The 17,813-nt window shown below is 52.6% G+C and overlaps 1 protein-coding gene across 4 annotated transcripts; it reads left to right on the plus strand.

The window, feature by feature from the left end:
* Positions 1-116: 116 nt before the first annotated feature.
* LOC111158500 (ATP/GTP binding protein like 5) lies at positions 117-17,782 on the plus strand. Of its 4 annotated transcripts, XM_022520563.1 has the most exons (16): positions 556-845; positions 1,543-1,802; positions 2,039-2,210; positions 2,539-2,702; positions 3,271-3,448; positions 3,708-3,886; positions 4,313-4,769; positions 5,273-5,442; positions 5,761-5,896; positions 6,556-6,758; positions 7,391-7,605; positions 14,790-14,948; positions 16,023-16,129; positions 16,421-16,467; positions 16,955-17,085; positions 17,463-17,782. In XM_022520563.1, exons 2-15 carry the CDS (start codon positions 1,588-1,590, stop codon positions 17,001-17,003), a joined length of 2,451 nt encoding a protein of 816 aa, XP_022376271.1. In that variant the 5' UTR covers positions 556-845; positions 1,543-1,587; the 3' UTR covers positions 17,004-17,085; positions 17,463-17,782. The 4 variants fall into 4 exon arrangements, with proteins under 4 accessions (XP_022376270.1, XP_022376269.1, XP_022376271.1 ...); XM_022520562.1 differs by lacking the exons at positions 556-845; positions 16,421-16,467 and adding an exon at positions 117-145; XM_022520561.1 differs by lacking the exons at positions 556-845; positions 16,421-16,467 and adding an exon at positions 277-386.
* Positions 17,783-17,813: the final 31 nt, after the last annotated feature.

Consider the following 17,813-nt stretch of genomic DNA (forward strand, 5'->3'; position numbering starts at 1 on the left):
GCAGGTGAGTCTTTTCCAGTTTAGTTCCTGGTCACTTTGTGTTTTCTTCCTGCTGGCCGGCAGGCCGTTAACCGTCTTCTGAGAAGATGCTGTGGAACCCTCCGGCGGGATTTGCCAGCCGAGCCCCCAAACGCCACTGGCTCAGGTACCAGCTAACGTGCGAGGGAACCCCTGCGTGCTGACCAATGGCAGCGAGCCTTACTGGGCGGTTAGCCAGCTGTACCCGCGGCCAATAGGCGAGAGACTTCTTGTTTCCTGGCAGAGCGGGGTCCCGGCACCGCGGCGCTCGGGTTTTGTTTGGGTCCCGGGTGGAGGGCCCGGGTGCCGGGGCCCGAGGTGGCGCCTCGCTAGCGGGAGAGGGAGCGGGATCGCCGGCCCCGAGAGAGGTGAGGGGCGCTGCGTGGAGCGCGGGCCCCGCCAGCCCCGGCCCCGGCCCCGCCCCCTTGTCAGCCCCTTTCAGCCCGGAGCCCCTCTGGAATGCCACCCCGCCCCCCCGGCCCGGCCCACCCCGCCCTTCCCCCCGGCCAGGGCCTCCCCGGCCCCACCCCCACGCCCGTGGCCGCACCTCTGACCCCTAGTCCCTGCCTAGAGTGTGTGTCTGTCTCGCCCCTCCATGCCTCCGAACCCCACCCTGCCTTGGGCGAGGTCGGTCAGTGTGAGACGAGGGTCGAGAAGCCACTCCTTGCCTCAAGTGGGTGTCTACCAGCCACTTTTTTAGGGGTGCTCAGAATACCCATCACTGACCCACAACTACTGCCAGCGTAGCTTTTTCAGGGACTCTAGTGCTTGGCAGGGCGGGAGGGGGCCGGAAACAGACCCATGCCCTAACTGGAATTGAGCTACAGGTGAGCAGGTGGCTTCTGCCCAGTTTCTTTTGTCTTCTTGGCAAAGGCCGCTGTTCTCTAGCTTGCTTTCATAATAGGAATAAGATAGTAACAAAAAAAAAAAAAAAAAGGAAGAACCGGCCCTTCCAGGGCTCAGGGGAGCAACAGACCCAGTGCCTGGTCGGTACTTGTGAGGACAGGGGAGTGGAGAGAAGCAGCTGTCCACTTAAACTTAGAAACTCGGAACTTGGTTCTCTCTGCTTTGCTGCGCTGGAGAGTGGGGAGCCAGGCTAGGAACCAGAGATCCAGAAAGGCCCATCTGTCAAGATGGCCATGTGTTGTGGTGGGTGTATCTGGGCTGGGTGTGGGAAGTCTGACCTCTCAAATGTTATTCTCTATCCTTTGGGCTGCAAAAAATTTAGAATCTAGCATTTCTCAACATGGTTAAGCCATTGAGTATTTCATTTTGGAATAGCCAAGCTGTTGTAAAATGGGGTCCCTTTAGGTCAGTTTCAAACCCTTAGTGTGGGGACAGAATACTGCTTTATCTTAGCCTTTGCCGGAAGGCCTCTTCTACCTTTTCTGAGGTTGAAAGAGCCTATTGCTTCTTAGGGCACTCCCTTAGAATAGTTTTCACTTATCAGGAGGTACCCAAAAAAACTTGTTTTCATTTTTCTTCCTCTCCTTCCTACACCTTCCCCCTCCAACTTTTCCCCAGCTCTCAGGGCCAGAGTGGGCAGGAGGATGCTTTCCCGGCCTCACCATGGAGCTGCGCTGTGGGGGCTTGCTGTTCAGTTCTCGCTTTGATTCAGGGAACCTAGCCCACGTGGAGAAGGTGGAATCTGTGTCTAGCGATGGGGAAGGAGGAGCAGGTGGGGCACCAGCTCCCATCAGCAGCATTGCCTCTTCCCCTGACTACGAGTTCAATGTGTGGACCCGACCAGACTGCGCTGAAACAGAATTCGAGAATGGGAACAGGTAAGAGGAAAGTAGAGGAGGGTGGAAGGAGAAGAGATGTCCGTGTCCCCAAATCTGTGCTCAGTCAGCTCTCTTGCCCCATCTCTGCCCTTCCTCTCTCTACCCTTCTCCCTCTCTCCTTGCTTCCTCCTTACTGAATAGGTCTTTCCCAGTTTCAGTTGCTCCAGCTGTCCCACATGCCCTGTCTCCAACCCTCAGTATCCAGGGACCTGTTTCTCCTCCTCTGGAACCTGCAGGTCATGGTTCTACTTCAGTGTCCGGGGAGGAACTCCAGGGAAACTCATCAAGATCAACATTATGAACATGAACAAGCAAAGCAAGCTGTATTCCCAGGGCATGGCCCCCTTTGTGCGCACACTGCCCACCCGGCCTCGCTGGGAACGAATTAGAGACCGGCCCACGTTTGAGGTAAGTTCTCCATGAGGAGGAAAGACAGACTGGGGTACTAAAAGTAGAGGAAGGACAGGAAAGAGGGGTTAGCCTCGATACGGAGTCCCAGGCAGACGGCACACCAGGTTTTGGCATCTACTTTCCCTCCAGTGCTAGCTGGAGTCCAAGATAAACCCCTGTCTCAGGAAGCCTAGAAGGAGCCGACTGTCCTATGGAAAGTCCCAGAGGGAGGGAAGCTGGTCAGTGTGCTGAGGGTGTAAGGTCAGTTTAAGGTCAGTTCCTGGTGATCCCAGTAGGATTAGTTCTCACACCAACGGCCCCTCCCTCTTCCTCCTCTGCTCCTCAGATGACAGAGACGCGGTTTGTGTTATCCTTTGTTCACCGTTTCGTGGAGGGCCGTGGGGCCACCACCTTCTTCGCCTTCTGCTACCCCTTCTCCTACAGTGACTGCCAGGATTTGCTAAACCAGCTAGACCAGCGCTTTCTGGAGAACCACCCTACCCACAGCAGGTGCCAACCCCGTCCTTACTCTTGCCACACAGTCCCGGACCAGACAGCATCTCTGCCGCTTCTGGAACTTGCCCCAGGAGCCCTGAACCATAAACATCACCAGTTCTTTTTTCTGTACAGAATATGGGACCTTGGGTACTTTTGACAAATAAGTGTCTGTGTGACCTTGATCTCTCCGCACCACCACCTACATTCTGCTCGTCCACCTGCCCAGTTCAGCCTCTTAATATCCCAGCTCCCGTCAGTTATCCAGAACTTGGTACTGCCATTGCCCAGCAAATGCCATTGCCCTTTTTTCTGTCCCAACAGAGGGCAACCGTATACACAAAGTCATCTATTGTAGGGAGCCATAGACTGGGGAGAAAACAGGGTCATGCTGTCCCATACTCTGCATTCTGGCAGTGCAGACCACCCAGATCCTCAGCCTCATTTAACATCATGAGGGACTGTAAGGTCCCAAAGGTTAAGGTGAAAGACCAGATCCTACAAATCCTAGGCTGGCGATGACGCTCGCCTCTTGTTAGGATGGTAGCAGCTTCTCCTGGCTTAATGACTTTTGTCCCCACAGTCCCCTGGATACCATCTACTACCACCGGGAGATCCTTTGCTATTCTCTGGATGGACTTCGTGTGGATCTGCTAACCATCACTTCCTGCCATGGGCTTCGAGAAGATCGAGAGCCCCGTCTAGAGCAGCTATTTCCTGATACCGGCACCCCCCGACCATTCTGTTTCACAGGCAAGAGGGTGAGTGGGAATTGCCTAAAGATAGTACCTTGGCCTTTCCTTAGCCCCAGACCCTGCCGACAGCTTAAGGCCACATTATCACTGGGCCTCCTAGCCACAGCCTTAGCCTGCACTGGGAGGCAGGCATGGCCACTCCCACTCCACTCGCAGACTCAGCCAGCTGAAAATCCAGTGGCTCTTCTGCCCCCACCCCCCCCATATCCTGTTAGCATGAGCTACAGAGTGACTGGCCTAATGACCACTCTCCTCTCCATCTCAGATATTCTTCTTAAGCAGTAGGGTACACCCTGGGGAGACTCCATCTAGCTTTGTCTTCAATGGCTTTCTGGACTTCATCCTTCGACCTGATGATCCCCGGGCCCAAACCCTGCGTCGCCTCTTTGTCTTTAAGCTGATTCCCATGTTGAACCCCGATGGTGTGGTCCGGGGCCACTACCGGTAAGAAGCCTCCCCAGCCCATCAGGATTGTTTCTGGTCCCCCTTGTGTCCTTGATCTCAGTGAAACACTATCAGCCTCTCCTTGAACTTCTGTGTAACAGTCCTCTTGCACCCCAACAAGGGCAAGCCCATCTCCTTATCCAGAGGCCAGAGAAGGAAGGTGGCCTATCTCGTGGCACTCTCTGGAAGGAGTAGTTAGAATGGCTGCAGGTTGCGCTGGGTGCAGGGAGCTGCACTTAGCTGGGTCTCCGTGGTAGGGGTGACGGCAGATCGGGGAGAGGGCTGGTCCTCAACGCTTGCCTTCCTCATGCAGGCTGAGCCTCTCATTTTATAAGTCCGTCTCCCATGGTCTCCCTTCCATCCACGCTCACGTCTTCCCCACTGGCCCAGCCTTTCAAGCCCGCTTCAGTCCCTGTCCTCTTACAGCACAGACTCGCGTGGAGTGAATCTGAACCGTCAGTACCTGAAGCCCGACGCGGCCCTGCACCCAGCCATCTATGGGGCCAAAGCTGTGCTCCTCTACCACCACGTGCACTCCCGTCTGAACTCCCAGAGTCCCTCTGAGCACCAGCACAGTCCCCAGCTCCCCGTGGATGCGCCCCTTTCCGACCTCGAGAAAGCCAACAATCTCCAAAACGAAGCTCACCTCGGGCACGCATCTGATGGGGACAACCCTGAAGCCTGGCCGCAGACCAAGCCAGCAGAACAGAAGTCCAGTGGTGTGTGGATTGTGCCCCAACAGTCCGCCGAGGCTGAGCAGCCAGCCCCCGACACCATCCCCCCGAAAGAGAGTGGTGTCGCTTACTATGTGGACCTGCATGGACATGCTTCCAAAAGGGGCTGCTTCATGTATGGCAACAGCTTTAGTGACGAGAGCACCCAGGTAGGGATCCCCGAGTGTCCTGAGAGTGTGGGGGTTGTGGCAGGTCAGGAGAGAAAGCTTAGGGCAGGGACAGAGGGGAGGTGGCCTTTTGGTGGGAAGGCCTGTGGCTGTAAGAGGTATTCTACCTCCCGACAAGCTTCCAAGGGCCGAGAAGTGATGCCAGTGGGGCTTTGTGTCTCAGTCATTACATCATGACCTTTGAACAAAGGTCAAGCTGTCAGCACTGTGGTCTTTATTCTAGACTTTGGGAAACCAGGGGGAAAGGAAAGGTTTGCATTATTGGAGAAAAGAAGCTAAGAGCTTAAAAAGAGGTGGATTTGTACCTTTCCAACACCTGGAAATAATGTCAGGCATCCGGTGAGAATTCCAGAACACCGCCTACTGCTGATGGTTGTAATGGTATCTGCCACGGGATTAGCCACACGGCCTCCTGCTTGCCATCTCTTCCTTGCCCGTTCCTCCCTTCCGCCTCTCCTGAGTTGCCTTTTTCCTCCCCGAAACAGGTGGAAAATATGCTGTATCCAAAGCTGATCTCCTTGAACTCAGCACACTTCGACTTCCAAGGCTGCAACTTCTCAGAGAAGAACATGTACGCCCGAGACCGCAGAGACGGCCAGTCGAAGGAGGGAAGCGGCCGGGTGGCGATCCACAAAGCCTCAGGGATAATCCACAGGTTGGCTGGAAGCTGGGGAGTAGCAGACAAAGTACCTCCCCGAGAGAAAACACCACCCGGTCTAGGCTGTCTGGGCAGCAGAGGACGGCCCAAGCCGCCTCAAAAGACAGGCTCCTCGTGCGTATCACTGTCTTTCGTCTGGGACTCTGTCTTGTGGGGACTTCCGGGCTATGCAAGGCTGTGCCGAGGTCGGGCCTTAGCATTTTGATCGTATCCACTTTTTCCAAGTGATTGCGTCTTAGAGCACCGAGGCTGTCCCCCATGGTTCTGTCCCGATTCTGTTGAGGCAGGACCCTAACAAAGGTCTCTGTGTCCTAGCTACACACTTGAATGCAACTACAACACTGGGCGCTCCGTGAACAGCATCCCTGCCGCCTGCCATGACAACGGGCGCGCCAGCCCCCCGCCACCTCCAGCCTTCCCCTCCAGATACACTGTGGAGCTGTTCGAGCAGGTATGGCTACATGGGGTATGTGGGGAATGGGGGAACCTCCAAGTCTGGAAGGGCCTTCGCTCCTGTGGCCTGACTCAGGTCCCCTGAAGAGAGGCTTACCACTGTCACCATCTCACCCCCGGGATTATTTCCCTCAGCTCGTCTAAAGGCCGGGCCTTGACGGTCATGGTATCGAGAGGCTGAGTAGGCACTATTTCTGCCCCCACATCACAGAGAATCCCCAGCACAGCTGACTCAGAGTCTTTGCCTCTGAGCCCGTCTTCCTCTTTATACTGTGTTTGTTCACTCCTGGGCTTACAGGCATCGCCTCTATGCTGGTCTTGATGACTTCTAGGTCCCAGGGAACACAGAAGTCCAAAGAGCTGCAGGTTATTGACGAGATCGAGGCACCTTCTGCTAGGAGAATTCCTTCCTGTGCCAGCCAGAAAGCACACCAGCTCATGCCCGTAAAGGAGGAGGGCCCCCCAATGAGCAATTGTTTAGGGAACAATTTAGGAAATCTGCTGAGATAAACAACCCTGGCACAAAATTTGGGGCACCCACTGAGAAAATTTGAGGCCTGGTCTCTCCTTCCCTTCCACTGTGCTGTGCAGCCCACCCCAACCCAGCAGCCTGGGCTGGAAGTCCCAGATGCTGAACCAGACTCCACCACCCTGCAGGTGGGACGAGCTATGGCCATTGCCGCTCTGGACATGGCAGAATGCAACCCATGGCCCCGGATTGTGCTGTCAGAGCACAGCAGCCTCACGAACCTCCGTGCCTGGATGCTAAAACACGTGCGCAGCAGCCGAGGCCTGAGCAGCACTGTGAGCGTGGGCGTCAGCAAGAAGAGAAGCTCTCGGACTCCGCCCAAAAGTAACAGGTAAGACCCACAGGGTGAAGGAGGAGAGGGTGTGCAAGTGGAACAGGGCTCTAGAGCTAGAAGTTCCAAGGGATTTGTGTTCCTTCCCCATCCAAAAGGACCACATCATAAATAATTTCAGAGTAAATTAAAATTGGTAAGATGAATGCATTTTTTTGAAAATGGGATCCTCTTCCCTTTTACCTGGGGCTACGTACTTCCTGGGCATCTGAAAACCAGGCCAGAGGCTTCCCTGCTCAGAGCCGTGCCCCAAATTAAATATAACTAGTGGAGGTGGGAGCAAGGTCTCAGCTTCCAGTGATGGGGAACGCCTCAGGGTCCAAGGGCCATCACTACTGGGATAAGAGGGGAATTCACTGAGAGTTCAAGCTGCCGAGAGACACCCTTGATAGTTCTTAGTATGCTCTCTGGGAGAGCAGCGATGTGCAAACAAGGGCTTGTAGGCGCTCCGAGATCAGCTGCCGTGCCCCGGGTCAGACACCTTATCCACGGACGCAGATTCCTCCCTTCTCCCTTGTAACGAGTCCCTGTGCCCATCCCCCCAGAAGTGCTTTCCTGAGCACAGACTCAGGGGGAGGCCTTGGGCCATAGGCTCCCCGGCCCGGGGTTAACCAGCCTCTGCTTCTTTGCAGCGGCTTGCCTGTGTCCTGCTCTGAAAATCCCTTGAGCCGGGCACGCAGTTCTAGCACCGGCACGAGTGCTGGGGGCAGCGGCGGCAGCCAGCAAAACTCTCCACAGATGAAGAACTCCCCCAGCTTCCCTTTTCATGGCAGCCGGCCCACAGGGCTGCCAGGCCTGGGCTCCAGCACTCAAAAGGTCAGCCACCGGGTGCTGGGCCCTGTCAGAGGTAAGCCAGTCTGGGAGCCCCTGCAACAGGTGTTCAGTTGTTTGGGGCACTGCTGGGGGAAGTGAGAGCTTGAAGAGACACACTTGGCTGGGACCAAGGGGTCAACCAATAAAATTAGTTTATAGCAGCATCTGCAGCCTTTCCTGTGACCTTGGTGTTCCCTGCGCCACGAGCCCCAGAGCAGTAGAGTGTTTGGCCCAGGCGGGAGGCCTGGGCACCTGGGCTGTGTTCCATGCTGGGGAGCAGGGGGCTTTCCAAGGCCAAAACACTAGCTGAAGCAGGGCCATGCTGAAGTGTGGAGGCTCCACGGCAGGGCTGGCATCAGTCTGTCCTGCTGGGAGCAGCGTGTGTCCTCACACCACAAGCCACAGCGCTGTAGGGCCAGAGACCCCTAGCCAAGTTCTCTGTGGGATGAACCTGTTCCTGGCTTCAGAGCCTGCCCCGAAAGTGGTATCAGAAGGATTCTAACTCTTCCAATGAGAAATGGAAGAACTACAGACAGCTTCCGTTTGAGGTTTACTGAGCAACAGTCTGGCCCTTTCCAGCGGTGGCCACGGCTGCTCAATGGTGCATCGGTAGCCCTAGGCTGGGCTGGAGGAGACCCTGCCTGATGAGAGTATGGGTTCAGATGTATAACAGGAACTGTGGGCCTTCAGGGAAAAAGAGGAAGGCCAGTGGAGCCATTCCTTGGGAGTGACTCAGACATTGGTGGGGAGAGACTTGTGCTGCCACTTCTAGAAATACACTAACCGCCAAATCAGTACTGTCCGTGGCCTCTGGGCTGGAGAAATCCTGCCAGGGCGTGGAGGCTTGTCAGCTGGAGCTAAGAGTTCTCGGGTCTTCAAGCTGCACTTGTCCTCGTTAGCGCTTCCCAGGTGCATACCAGAAGCGTGCACTGGGCCAGTGGCTGTGGCAGTCTGACTGCACTAGGTGGGGCAGCACGGGGAGGGAGCAGCTTTGACCAGTGAGACATTATCCCTGACAAGCGACGCTGATACCCCTGCTTATGTTCCAAGCCCCATTCTCTGAGATCCTCCCATCACTGGGATAGCATGCTTTTGTACACTGTGTTTGAAGGACAGATTAAAGTAATACTAACCGTGTATTTAAATAGCATTAAACAGTGAACAAAATGGTATCACATATATATTTCATCTGATCCTCACGAGGCCCTGTGGGGTTGATGGTATCTCTGTTTTTCTGGTGAGAAAACAGACGCCGTGGAAGGGGGACTTGTCCAGGAAGCCACAGCTGTTAGTGGCAGTGTTAGTCAAGCTTCTTACTATTCAAACTTCCTCTAATTTCTTTTCCTTTTTTCTTTTCTTTTTTCTTTTTTGTCAGCCTCTCATACCTTTTCACTCATAGCTCCTAGGAAGGAATGTCAGCATCCTAGATTCCCTTTCCCTGACTACAAAAGAGAAAGAGGAAAGATCCTCTCTAGGTCCAGGTCTTGCCTGGAAGATTCTAGGCAGTTTCTAATCAGTATTTTATTATTATTATTATTTTATTATTATTATCACCCCAGCCCACCCCAGTGCAGAGTGCTGTGTGAAGCTCCTTCAGTGAGGGACACGTTACTTCTCCCAGATAACAGAGAAAAGATGCATATTCAGTACTAAGGATTTCCTTACAGGAAACAGACCTAAAAACAGACAGTCAACAGCACATAAAAGCACACACTCATTATAAACACAGGGGACTTGGGGAGCCACTGTTGTAGATAAACTCAAGAGTAATTAGCCAAAGAATGTTCTGTTGAGAAATGGTTTTGAAGAATGGACGGTAGCATACGGCCTGACACAGAGATGCCTGAGATGAGAATGGGAGCCAGGACCAGCACTGCTCTGTAGAGAGGACAGGAAGCAAACGTTCCTAGCTGGCTCAAAGAGCCAGGCACAGAAGTTAGGAGAAGAGAGGTAGGAGGAATAAGTTCAAATGTCTTGAAAACAAAGATTAGGAGTTAAATGAGACATATGGCAATAATTGTGTGCTCCAGAGAATGATGAGAACGAAAGATTTATGGGAGAGCAGCCTGTGTGTACTGGGCAGGCGGGGGAGGGGAATCCTCGCTCTAGTTTATACGTGAGATGACTAATGGCTGTACCAGGGTCCGGGAAGGAGAGATGAATATATTTATCAGAAATAGAGGTGGCAGGGTTCAGTAATCGTGGAAGGCCAGACTAAGAGCTTCAAGGCTATCAGCCAAAGGAAAGAGTCACGGTGATGTTAAGACATTGTCTGGAAGAAAAAATGTTGAGTTTATTCTAGAGATGCTTGGATGTCATGATCTATCTATATGGAGATGTCCTGCGGGCAGAAAGAAGAGCCAGCCTGTAGAAAAGGTGACATCAAGCTTGGGTCTAGGTGTCATCCACACATCCAGGTAAAACAAGTGAGAAGCGAAGTTCTCTCCAGGGGAACGAACTAAGAAGCAGAACAAAAAGAGCTGTCTCGAGTAAGAGACACCTGGGGACTTGCACCCGTATTTGTAAGACCTGAGAAACTAGGTCTCTAAAGTCACAGAAGGTTGAGAAGGGGGTTACTAATGAGACCGAACAGGAATGCTTTAAGGAGGTGACAGGTCAGAGCGCTGGAATCTCAACTATAAGTGCTACAGTTTTTGCTGCTTCATCTCCTAAAATCCCTGAGAGGCCTGCAGGATAGGAGACTGGGCCTGGCTTGAGACAGGGACCTGCAGTGCAGACTGCGGTGCCTACACTGGGCTTCCTCAACCGACCCTCAGAAGAACAGCTTTGTCCGGCTGACCTGCCCTATAGCTTTGCGCTGTTTCCTGGCTCCACACATCTGGCTCTTTGGCCCCTGGCACGTCCAGACATCCTCTGTCCTCCAAGGTAGGAAGAACACAACTCCCCTATCTCCGAGACCTCACTACAAAGCAGCTGAGCCTTCCAAACCCAAAACTGAGATTGTGATTTGACAAACGGGTTTTTTCTGGCTTGTAAATTTATGAGAAATTTTCCACTAATGTATAAAGAACATATCACACTTAACTATAGAACCAATTCATGACTATCCTTTCTTGGCCAAAACAGAGCATGAGATTGTGCTATCCAGAAGACCTCAGGAAAGATCTAAGCAGCCAGCCCGAAACAGAAAGCAGAGGTCCAGGGAGCTAGTCTGGCAGGTTCTATCCGCAAGGCTGGAGGGCGACATTTTAGAAGGCCACCCTCTAAGGCAGACTGGGGGGAAATGGGAATGTTCCTGGGACAAAAGGCCGCGAGAGCCTCTGAGGAAGCCCTGACCCCCGCACCCTTCGACTGCGGGGCCGGGAGCTGCTTTACTGCAGTTCCCGCAGCTGCAAGGCAGGTCCCGAGCCACACCTTCCCGGCTCTGCGGTGAGGCCCCAAACCAGCGGCCGCGGAAGCGCTCATGGCACCAGCAGCTGCTCTTGCTGCCGAGGAGGGCGAGCTCACAGGAGTAGCTAGTCCATGACTGAGGCAGGGAAGCCCAAAGCCTGCAAGATACTGATACAAAAAAGTTGGTACCCACGGAGCTCGAAAGCAGGCTTGCACGGGGACAGTGGATAAATCACCGGCTTCTCCTGTCCTGGGGGGCATAGGACTAAGGGGAGGCCAGTGGGGCACCCAGGGCTCAGAGTCAGGCCGAGGCCTTCTCGCATCGTGCACCCTAGGTGCTTCCCCCAAGTACTGGCCGTGGATTCAGGCAAGTCTCTCTCAGTAACAACCTGGGTCCATCTGGCGGGCCCCTAGAGTAAAAGACGAGGGACAAGGTCAAAGTGGAGGCTGTCAGCTGGCATCCTTCCACTGTCCTCCTCCTTCCCAGCTCTGGCCCTTCCATCTGTGACTCCTAGACTCTCTCCCGGCCTCTGCCATGGCGTGGCTCAGCTGATGGGCCGCTCTCGGCCGAGCAGCTCAAGCCCCATGGTAAGTGAGAGGGACGGAGGAAGAACGCTTCCCGCCCCATCGCGCTTGTACTTTTTCCGCTGCATCCGGATTACAGCTTACTTGAGGGCAGGGCATGTCTCCTAACACATCTATTTATTCCCTTAGCACCTAGCACTTACTAAATGAGCAGCAAATACTTGTTGAATGACTAAAAGGCAAGAAGTGGGGAGCCGAATAAATGTTGGTCTCACCTTCCCGCCCTTCAGAGGGCATCAGTGAGGTCTGTGATCATACCAGTGAGTCACTAAGGGTGCTACACAGAGGAACAGTTCCAAAGAGGTCTCGATGGGGATGATGCTAGACCCAGGCCCAAGTCAGAGAACTGCTCCTCGAAGTTGTGAGACCTTTAGACTATCCATTCTGACTCCTGCCCTGGAAAGGGCAGTCCCCCTCTATCTCAGACCCTCACCCCAGGATTAACCAACCCCTCCCAGAATGAAATCTCTGGCTGATTACCATAAAAATGCAGTCTCACCACCTCTGGAAGCAAAGCTGATTCACATATCCCTCTGCACTCAGCCTTAAGCCACTGACTACAGCTCAGAACCAAGAAATAACGGGAGCTGGGGCTCCTCCCTTAAATCCTCTCAGTGGGGACTGAGTAAGCCTGGATTATACCAGGGGCCAGAAGTCAAAACACGAGAAACTGGGCTGTGTGCTCACACTGCCAAGTTTACAGGCAGGCCTGGCCAGGTTTTAAGACCATCTAAGTGAGTTAAAATGCTATCTTTAAATGCCTCATCCTTTCCATATTAGGGCTCTCTCCTAAACCGTAGTGGTCCCCCTTCCTTAAACTCTCATTAGGGGCAGGATTCTCGAGTCGTATCTGTAGTATCTTTCCCAGAATACCTACATTCACACAGTTTTTACATCATATGCCTATTTTGCTTCATACCTTCCTGAATATTTCTGTTTTTGCTGCAACCTACAAATGTCCCAAAGGCTTTCATTCGCTTTCCTACCTTTCCTGGGATAGGTAAGGTGGGATAGATGAGGGGATAGGTGAGGCTTCATCCTTTAACATGATTTCAGCATACCCCTACGTATAGGTAGGTATTCCTCAGATCCTCTAGAAACTCACTGTTTCCATCCTTGATCAAGTTCAGATTCATTTCTGCCTATTATATACTGTCATTTGGACATCATCCTGATATCACTGTTTTACTGAAGATTTACTCAGGCCTGGGTTCTACAGTATTACTAAGTCATTGGTGGTGGGTAACACTTCAGGTTATTTGATTGTGGCTGAGTCTCTGACTTCTCTTTTCTTTCACTGCTGTGTCACCTCTTACCAGCATCCTACGGTCTGTTTGTTGTTGTCGTTTACTGATGTAGAGTTGAGAGGTCTGGTTATTTTTGACTCTTGTCTGCAGCTGGTACCCAGCCTCTCAACAAACTTCTCAAAGCTACTAGCTTCTGTCCTGAAATCTCTCCCTTTTTCCTATTGCTTATTTATCTAAGAATCAATTTTTAAAAATCTGGGTTGGGACTTCCAAAATTAGCCTTGTCCCTGCTAGCTACTGCTCAGTATAGCTGGACAAGTTATTGTCACCTTCTTCCTGAATTAGAGGTGTTTTCCATCTAATACATGTTGCTCTGTTAGGGCCCAGCTGGCATCCTGGGACCTTCACTGACTTCAGCTCCGTGAAGGTTAATAGTCCATTTGGTCTGAGAGCATGTTGGCACCTACTGTCCCTCTGTGATGAGGAAGGACCTGCCAAACCCGAAAGCTTCCCCACCCACTCCAGCCACCATCTGCTCTCAGAGCTCGTAGCAGTGAGGCTTCGGCCACAAGGACTGGGCCAGAGAGCTGCCACACAGGGTTGTAAACCTGTGTCCTTAAGCTCAGAGATTACTGAAGGGGCCTGTGGTCTGTAGGGTGTCTGCTACCCAGGAAAATGAAACCTTTACTAAAGTGTCTGGTTTTCTAGGCAGAATTTTGTAGGCACTGGGATATATAGACTGGAAAAGACAAAGTCTCTATACTCGAGAGGCAAGTTTCAGCAGAATACTAGTTAAGATTTACTGAGTACTATGTGCCAAACATGATTCTTAAGTACTTTAGGTGACTAACTTATTTCATTAAGGGGACAAAAATCATAAACAATTACAAGCCGAGTGAACAAAGGACAATGAAGGGAGGGGAACAGTTAATTCGAGCTGTGATGGTCAGGGAGGCTACACCGAGGTGACATTTGAGATGGGACATGTAAAGTTTAACCAGAAGAGGAAATAGTCCTTGTAGAGGAACCAGAGGGCTCGCTGCCCCAGGGGCAACAGCAGAGGGTATGAAGGATCAAGTCAGCATCCTACCAAGGATGGGTAGACTGGAACCACAGCCGGTGGAGCTCTGAAGGCCATGTTAAAAGGTTGAGACTTTATCCTTTAAAAGACCTTTAGTATCTCCCCCTGGCCTGAACCAAATGATTTCTCATCAAGTCTAGGTTTTGGAATAATTTCTGGCACCAGCGTGAAAGATGGATTGTAAAAGGTTACAGATTCAAGCTAGGACAACCAGCAGGGCATTTTTCCAAAAGCCTAATCAGAGAGAGACTTGTATCTGGACACAGGCCACGGCAAGGTTCTCCTTTGAAGGAGGAATCCAAGCAAAGGCAGAGGCAGTGTTTTCCACATTTGGTTAAACACAAATCAAAATGTAAGCAAGGAGTCAAAAGATGAAACAGGGTTTCGAGCCCATTTTTCATCAAGATAAGAAAAACAAAAGGAAGGATGGGAGAAAATGAGTTTTGCTGGAGTCAGGAGAGACTAGCAGGGAGAGATGCTAATGGACACTGACCTGTAGCTCTGCAGAAATGGCCGGAGAGCAGCCTGAGAGTTTAGAGTATGCAGAGCAGGAAGGGACCAAGGGCAGAATTGGGAGGGGGTTGTGGGCATTGGTACTTGGGGTCAGGAAGAGCAAACAAAGAGGGGCAGTTAAGAGGTGGGAGAACCTAGAGGAGCCGTGTTTCAGAAGCCCAGCTCAGTAACATCTCTGCTGGAAGAGAACTGAACTGTTCAGAAATGGACAAGTGAATGAGGTTGTTTAGCCCCAGAGAGGTGGATGAGGGCTGGCTGTGGCCTGGGTAACCGGAATGTCACAAGTCTTCCTACCCATCTGAGATTTACCTCTGGAGAGGGCTGCTGGTGTGAGGACAAGCTTGACAGCCGGCATCTTCTGAGCAGGGGGCACCAGCAGGGCGGTGGGGTGCCAGGGCCTCACTTATTTGCCCTTTTCTCTCCTGTGTCCCTTCCACTCAGAGCCCCGAAGTCAGGACAGGAGACGGCGGCAGCAGCCACTGACCCATCGCCCTACTTCAAGCAGCCTGGCCCCGTCCCCAAATCCTGCCCCCGGTTCTAGCCTGGCCTCTTCACCCAGCATGGGCTCCTGTCTGCTGCCCAGTTCACTCAGCATATCAGGTCTGTACCCACTGCCACCGAAATCCGGGTGGGCTAGCCTTGGATCTTGCCACAGAGGGTATAGACCAGGCTCCCTACTAGGCTTAAACCAGCCCCTTCGGCTCCCTTGCCCCCTGACCTGGACCTCTTTCTTGACTTGATGTAATGCAGCCCTCTGCACACCAGGAACATCAGTTACCCTCCTGGATTATCCTAGACCCCTAAGCACCTATGCCCTTGTACAGGAAGCTGGAGACTGTCTTTGTAGAATAAAATAAGTTACCATTCCTTGAGTGTCTACTATGTGGCAGGCACTGCTCTAAGCACATCACCTCACTTAATCCTCATTTTCATAGCTGAACATCCCGAGTGCCTGCTACTTTGAGCTGCCTCACTCCAGGAGCTGGGCAACATTAGACAAAACTGAATGAAAAAGGCATCGGCCTTTCACTTGTCAGCATGGCAAATGCTGTGTAACCACATCATCCACATAAAACCCAGGCCACCTGCTCTCCTTTAAGTTACACCCCAGCTGTGCAGAGGACTGGGTGGGAATGAGTCCGAAGACTCCAGCCCAACATCTTGTAACTCCCTCAGAGTTCCCTCAGAACTCCCAACCTGTCCGCTCTCTTCATTGGGTAGCCCTCGATCCACCATCATGGCTACTGACTTGACCCTTAAACACTTACCCATCTGGATGGGATAGGCTCTAAGCTCTAGACATTCAGAATGGTTCAGCTTGATGGGCTCTGATTCAAGATCCAAGTTGCTACTGCAGCCCTTGGACCAGACTAGAACATGCCATGCTTCTCAAGCAGGGGCCATTTTGCCTACTAGGGAACATGTGGCAATGTCTAAAGACATTTCTGGTGGTTACAGTGGGGATGGGTTACAGGGGAAGAAGAAGGGCTATGTAGTGGGTAGAGGCCAGGAATGCTGCTTGACATTCTACAATGCACAAGACAGCCCCCCACAACAAAGAATCATCCAGCCCAAAATGTCAGTATTCCCAATACTGAGAAAACCCTAATCTAAAGAAATTTGCCTCTTCTTCTCCGTGGTCCCCTACCCTGATATGTTTCCTTTGTTCCCTAGGGAGCAGCTGCTCACTCCTGTCCTCAGGGGATAAGCCAGAGGCTGTCATGGTGATTGGGAAAGGGCTGCTAGGACCTCGGATCCCCTGTATCAGGACACGATTGCAGGTAACATTTCTGGGTCTTCCCCAGCCCAATTCTGGCAGAGCCCAGCAAGGCACTATACATCTGGGCAGTGGGAGGGAAAATGCTCAGCACTGCTCTAAGCCTCTCCCCTCGACTGTATCAGAAAGCTGCTCTCGTGCCTGGGTGCCTCTGTCTGTCCGTTGCCCCCAGTCCCTTCAGCCAGGCTTCTTGCTTGCTTCCAACCCTTGTCCCCTCCAGATATACCTCAACCTCAGCCTGCTAGCTTTGGCTTTGCCTGCCCCTGCCCTTAGCTTCTCCTCTCTTTCTGCCCAGACCTGCCCGAGGAGAGTTCCCGCCAGGAGGGGTCCCGGATTCCCCAGGTAACACATCAGGTTGCTGCTCCTAAGAACAGCTGTGCCGCCAGCTCCAATTCAGTCCGGATCCCCATGCTAAGTTCGCTAAAGCTGGGTACAGGCAGAGACTGGATGGGTGAAACCTAAGCTGCTCTGGCAGGGGCTGAGGCACAGAAGGCTCCGAGGGAGATCTACCGATTCTCCAGCTGCTTTCCATACACTGTTTCTCTATTTAGCCAGATGTTAGCCATGATACAACCATGGAGGTTAAATGCCTGATCCTTTTGCCTCTCTTAGTTAAGTAAGACTAGGAATCATAGACTGAACCCAAGAATTCTCTAGCTGTGACCCTGCCTTACCTTCTCAGCCAGGGACAGTACCCAGAAATTCAAGGTCCCAATACCTATGTTGACTCCTGTACTACATTCTTAACATGGAAACTCTAGAAGCAAACCCAGAAGCAAAACAGTTCATGGAAGAATACAGCCTCTTAGCCCACCCCCTATCTATACAGGCTAGGCCCAGGTTGGGCCGGGGCTCACCGCCGACTCGCAGAGGGATGAGCGGCGCTTCTGGCCCCACATCCCCTATACCCCGCACCAGAGAGAGCAGTGAGCCGGAGCCGGGACCCCACTCTGCACCAGGGTGAGCACCCGGGTCCAATCCCTCACCCCACCTCACTTCTATCCCTTCATTCCCATTTCTGCCATTCAGGATCATTTTCTTCCCTCTCTACTCCCTCTGGCCCCCAAAAGACTTTCATTAAGGTACTTTCATTAAGAATGTTGTTCCCGATTTTTTTCCATCATGGCCTCAGTCTTCCCTCCAAACAGACAAGAAAACAACTTCATGTTAGGGCCTAAGGCCTCGGAGCTGGTCCATTCCAGCATCGGCCCACTATGCAATGCTCAACCCCTCTATCCTTACCCATCTCACCTTTCCCACCTCCCAGCCCCTAGCGAACAGAGCAGAAGAGGGGCAGAGTTTTCACAACCCTGATTCCTCTCTCTTCTCTGTTGCAGGCTGCCTCAGGCCGGGCCCCCACGGCCCCGCTCTGCCCCTGCCTTTTCTCCTATTTCCTGTAGTCTATCTGACTCCCAGTCCCGGATTTGTTACAGCGGGGGGCCCTTGGGCCAACCTGAGGTTTGTTTTGTCCCTAAATCTCCCCCACTCACTGTTTCTCCCCGGGTCTGATGCCTCAATCTTCATGCCCAGTATATAGCCCCAAGATGGGAACACAGTGAGAAATGTGCTAGTCCCCTCCCTCAGCTGTTGATTCCATGTGACAACCATAACTCCTTGGAATGCCAGCCACCCTCTTCTGAGGCATCGCAGAGCATCACCTTGAGATAGGACAAAGCAGGAACCTGCTA

The sequence above is a fragment of the Enhydra lutris genome, unplaced genomic scaffold (assembly GCF_002288905.1).
Source record: "Enhydra lutris kenyoni isolate GAN:26980312 unplaced genomic scaffold, ASM228890v2 scaffoldscaffold59, whole genome shotgun sequence".
NCBI lineage: Eukaryota > Metazoa > Chordata > Mammalia > Carnivora > Mustelidae > Enhydra > Enhydra lutris.

Excerpts from the sequence above, each read along its gene's own strand:
- LOC111158500 (XM_022520562.1), top strand. The coding sequence starts at position 1,588 with ATGGAGCTGCGCTGTGGGGGCTTGCTGTTCAGTTCTCGCTTTGATTCA. Across the intron at positions 3,449-3,707 it reads TCTGTTTCACAGGCAAGAGG|ATATTCTTCTTAAGCAGTAG; the intron begins GTGAGTGGGAAT and ends TCTCCATCTCAG. Across the intron at positions 17,086-17,462 it reads GGACCCCACTCTGCACCAGG|GCTGCCTCAGGCCGGGCCCC; the intron begins GTGAGCACCCGG and ends TCTCTGTTGCAG.